Source organism: Botrytis porri, assembly GCF_014898465.1.
Source record: "Botrytis porri strain MUCL 3234 chromosome Unknown BPOR_005, whole genome shotgun sequence".
Lineage (NCBI taxonomy): Eukaryota > Fungi > Ascomycota > Leotiomycetes > Helotiales > Sclerotiniaceae > Botrytis > Botrytis porri.
Window position 1 is genome coordinate 2,564,990 of NW_024066079.1, and position 4,278 is coordinate 2,569,267.

The window sequence follows — 4,278 nt, forward strand, 5'->3', positions numbered from 1 at the left end:
AAAAGGTAGACGTGCATATCTTCTCCATTGAATGGTATGATGGCATATTCTATCGACTGTATGATTCTCTCCACAATTTATTAATGTATGAAGATACCTTAAACACATTTGCAATATGCTACCTCCTGCAGCTACCACCTCTTAGCCCACATTCCTCGAGGGTCGGCAGCCAAGGGCCGCGCCGTTTTCAAACGCTTAGACACGCGCGCGCTGTCACTTGAGTATTATTATTTGTCTGAGTCTAGACTTACGCGCTTCAAGGCCTCGTCGAGGCGCTCATTAAAAATACCCAACGATTCAAATGGAAGGAATTAAAACGTGGCACTCTTTGTGATTGAAACACAACATGATTAGTTCATGGCTACAACAGGCGAGATCGCTACCACGAAGCGGCACGATCATGCCACACTGCCACCATTCCCACATTCCGTTGTCAGAAACTGGACGGCCCATCCAATTCGTACATTTACAGGAATCTAGTGCATTATCATGACAAAGCATACGCGATCAAGGGGGTAAAGTTATCTGATGACAGCCTTTTAGTACACCCGGATGTGTATTATCATTCTATTTGATATCACTTTATATCTTTGTGTTCTATGGCCTTCCCGTAAAATGCTTATGGATTGCAGTGTGTCAGGATATTGACTTGACGAATTTGCAGTAGCTTGTAATTGTCATAAACAGTGGAATGAAGCTTATGCCGAACAGACGAAAGGATCGCCTATGGCCCAGCGGGAGGACGGGAATAACCGTACGCGATGAAGGGGTCCGTTCCAAATTTCCCCAAAAGGTCTTACAGATGTCAATCATAAGCTTCGTCGTATAATCCTACGAAATCAACGTAAACGAGAGAAAAGGCAAGTGACAAAGAAGGGAAAGAAGAAAGACGTCCGAGATTCTTCGAGATTTGTATGGTTGGAATAATCAATAAAAATTAATTAGGCTATTCTGGAAGTTCCATCGGAAGGTAGAGTCGGAGATCAACAAAATACCAACCCTACAAAAGTTGTAAGGGTAATTATTAATGTACACCCCACTTTTCGTAAAATCTTATAGACTTTACTGCTGCTTTAAGTCATTCGAATAGATATGAAGCTGTTCCCCCTCAAAATGCAATACTTGAAGCTTTTACTTACTCTTTATCAACTTTAATGATTTTATAGTATTTGAAGTATTTAAAGCTTTGTATGAGTTCTAAAGAGACTATAGATAGAACTTCAAATTAAAATTCAATAAAAAGCTAACGATTTCGAATAAAATATAAATAAAATGTGACTTCTATAATACTTTCACTACTTAATATATGTTATATAAATTTTCAACCAGCGATACAATTTGATTCGTTCGAAGGCCTAAAGTAGAAATATAGTTACATGTATTTTATAATACTTACTCTTTTAACCTTCGTACTAAAGAAGAATAGAAAAACATAAATACTAAAAATATATACTATTTAATAATCAATGTCAATTCAAACAATCATTCCTATAAGGAAAAAGTGGATTTGATACATCTTCAAGCTTTATTATCATCGTCGATGTTATATCGTTTGAATTCTATATATAAGCATTACAAGATGTTAAAATGTAATCACTTTCAATGTCTGATTACATTTGAGTGATTTTTAATACCGCTCTTTGATTCACATGAAGCCTCGATTACAATTGACAAAATTACAAATGATAAGCTTAATTATATTAATTATGGTAGGGAAATCAGGATCGTGTAACACGAATTAAAGATTAAGATCCATTGTTGTTTGTGGTACCATACGACTCTTTTCAGCCCCGGGTCGGCTTCATACCTATGGAACGACCCGAGATGTGATCACCCAAACCCCTGGTTCATGGAATTTTTAAATCACGTTTTCGTGAAAATATGTCAATAGCCGCTGTTGACGGCGAAAAGGGGGAAAAGAGAGTGTTATTTCACATCTTCCATTTGTTCCTTGATATTCTTAAAGATATCCTAAGCGAATTCTCAAACATTCCTTCTCATCGAAGAATGTCACCGGGATTCTGTCATTTAAGAAGCTTATTTGCGAACAAACCATTGCTAAAGACATCTAGGTCGGCGAAGTCAGAATATTTAGTTCGTGCAGACCAGAATCACAATTTTGCTGGTAATGACGCATGACAACTGACAATGCCAATGCCAATGCCAATGACTTGTTTGGGGAATTTATTGCAGAGATTTATTCAGGTGAAAGAGTCGAGACTGGCACTAATCCCATCAGAATCCAACATCAGACGAGAAATTGGTTTGGCTAATCCACATAACAAAGCAAATCCATTCCTTCCACGCATTGTTAGCAAAACTTACTCCGTACATGAATACGCCAAGTTTCAAGCGACACCGATGGACAGCCATATCGGCTCAAACCCCGGATCAGTCTCCTTAGGTCCAAAGGGATGACCATACATTCGGGACACGAGCAACGAACTCTCCAAAAACCTTGGAATTTGCCGAGATGTCCGGTCTTCCCTCCACATCTGACGAATTCATTTATTTTCCCTTGCTACTTGCCCAATTACGACGAGCAAACATAAATAACTGTCGTATCTATGTAACCTATCAGGCCACGATTCTCAATTGACATTTTTCAACGAGCCAAACATCTATCATTTCAACCCTGTGCCTCTCGCACGCGACACCCCACTGTCAACAACACAACACATCTTGCATTGACCATCAAAGCGTTTTCCGTTCTTGTTCGTTCTTGAATCTTACTTTGCCGACTCGACCCTCCATCTATCTTCTATCATTGGCTTGACCCCTTCACCGCTAACTACATCTGACGGTCACATTACTTTCTGTTCATGCGGGCACCCGTTAGTCTTGTTTCTAGATGGTGCATTCCCGCCCGCGAAAGCGGCGCGGAACGAGGTCACCCTCGCATTGCATATTTACATGGATCATGGTGTCGCTGTAGACAGCGAATTAAAAAATTCATCTGTTTCGCTATGGGTCACAAAGCAGAGTGTCAGATTGAGCCGTGCTGACCCTACCTCGAGCCTACCTGCCTGTACCGGCCGCATTTGTCTCTTCTACCAATTATGTGTTCCCTTCAACGAAAGCTAATTCTGCCTATATGTATGTATTTGTATATGCAAAGAGATCAAACCTCCCCCCCCCCCTACTCATACACCTTTTCATGTTGCCAGGGTTGATGTAGCTAGATACAATCGGTATCAGGTTTACCAGATTCTGCTCGCATGCATCTCACCAATCGTCTTTTTCCAAACAAAGGTAGCGATGAGAGGTTCAAAGATGGAAAAAAAGATGAAATACTCCACTCCACGTCTTACACTAGACCCAGGTAAGTACTCCGTAGATAAGTCTCTGAGGGATCGACAAGTGATATACTGGGGGAACCATGCTGATTAGTTGCTAGCTGAGTGGCACTTGGTAAGGGAGCTAAAGAGCAAGGGAATACATGGAATGATCCAGCGAGTCTTATCATTCGTACCTTTATAGGCTTAATCGCCGACATATTGACAAGACTTGCTCCTGGACCATACTAAAAAGGCGAAAACCGTCCTGCAGCGGGCCGAGCAAACTAATCCATCATTTCCTTCAAGGGTTTGCTTGTGTATTAATATCCACGAGTAGTCCAACCAAGTCTTACCACTGCATTGTGTTGCCTCGATTAAACAATCATTCCTGTTACTCCGTACTACCACCCCCCCCCCAACTTTTTCATGGAGGAAATTTGCTCGCATCTTCCCCTTTTGGAAGGTTGAATTCTCAATTGTTCATTTCTCTATCCGGATTGGATACGTGATTAACGTATCGTCTACAGCTAACATTGAATTATTCCAAGGTTTTCCCTGTCGTTGACGAACAGAAAGCCACGACTGATTGGAATATTTCATCCGATGAAGTGATGAAGTGATGAATTGAGGAATTGAGGGGTCAAAACAATAGTCCACGGAATGCTTTGCACACCGCTGAAATATTTGGGACGTATCATACAGTACCCAGTACTTCAATCTAAAACGCATCTCAACAGTCCGACAATTATCCAGATCCAGGATTTTCCGAAACGATCTATCGCATACACTCTGTCTCTCTTGGAACAGCCTTCTTCTTTCAAGGAAGATAGAGATTCGTCATAAATCCCTAGTTGGTTCAGAACTCTGTACTTTCATCATTTCTATCTACCAGCCCAATTCTTGCGCCTCGTTCCCGCAGCACAAGCCCTACGACCCAACACACAATGCTACCGTACCCCTATAGATACCTGTACGGATATCCCAAATAGTAAGCACTACC

General features: G+C 41.1%; 1 protein-coding gene across 1 annotated transcript; it reads left to right on the plus strand.

The window, feature by feature from the left end:
• Positions 1-2,897: 2,897 nt before the first annotated feature.
• On the plus strand, positions 2,898-3,527 carry EAF01_004430 (uncharacterized protein; the record flags this gene model as incomplete). The annotated part of the gene is made up of 2 exons (XM_038912684.1): positions 2,898-3,322; positions 3,403-3,527. The coding sequence occupies exons 1-2, from the start codon at positions 3,259-3,261 to the stop codon at positions 3,525-3,527; spliced, it is 189 nt and encodes a 62-aa protein (XP_038772368.1). The 5' UTR covers positions 2,898-3,258.
• Between the last annotated feature and the right edge of the window lie 751 nt (positions 3,528-4,278).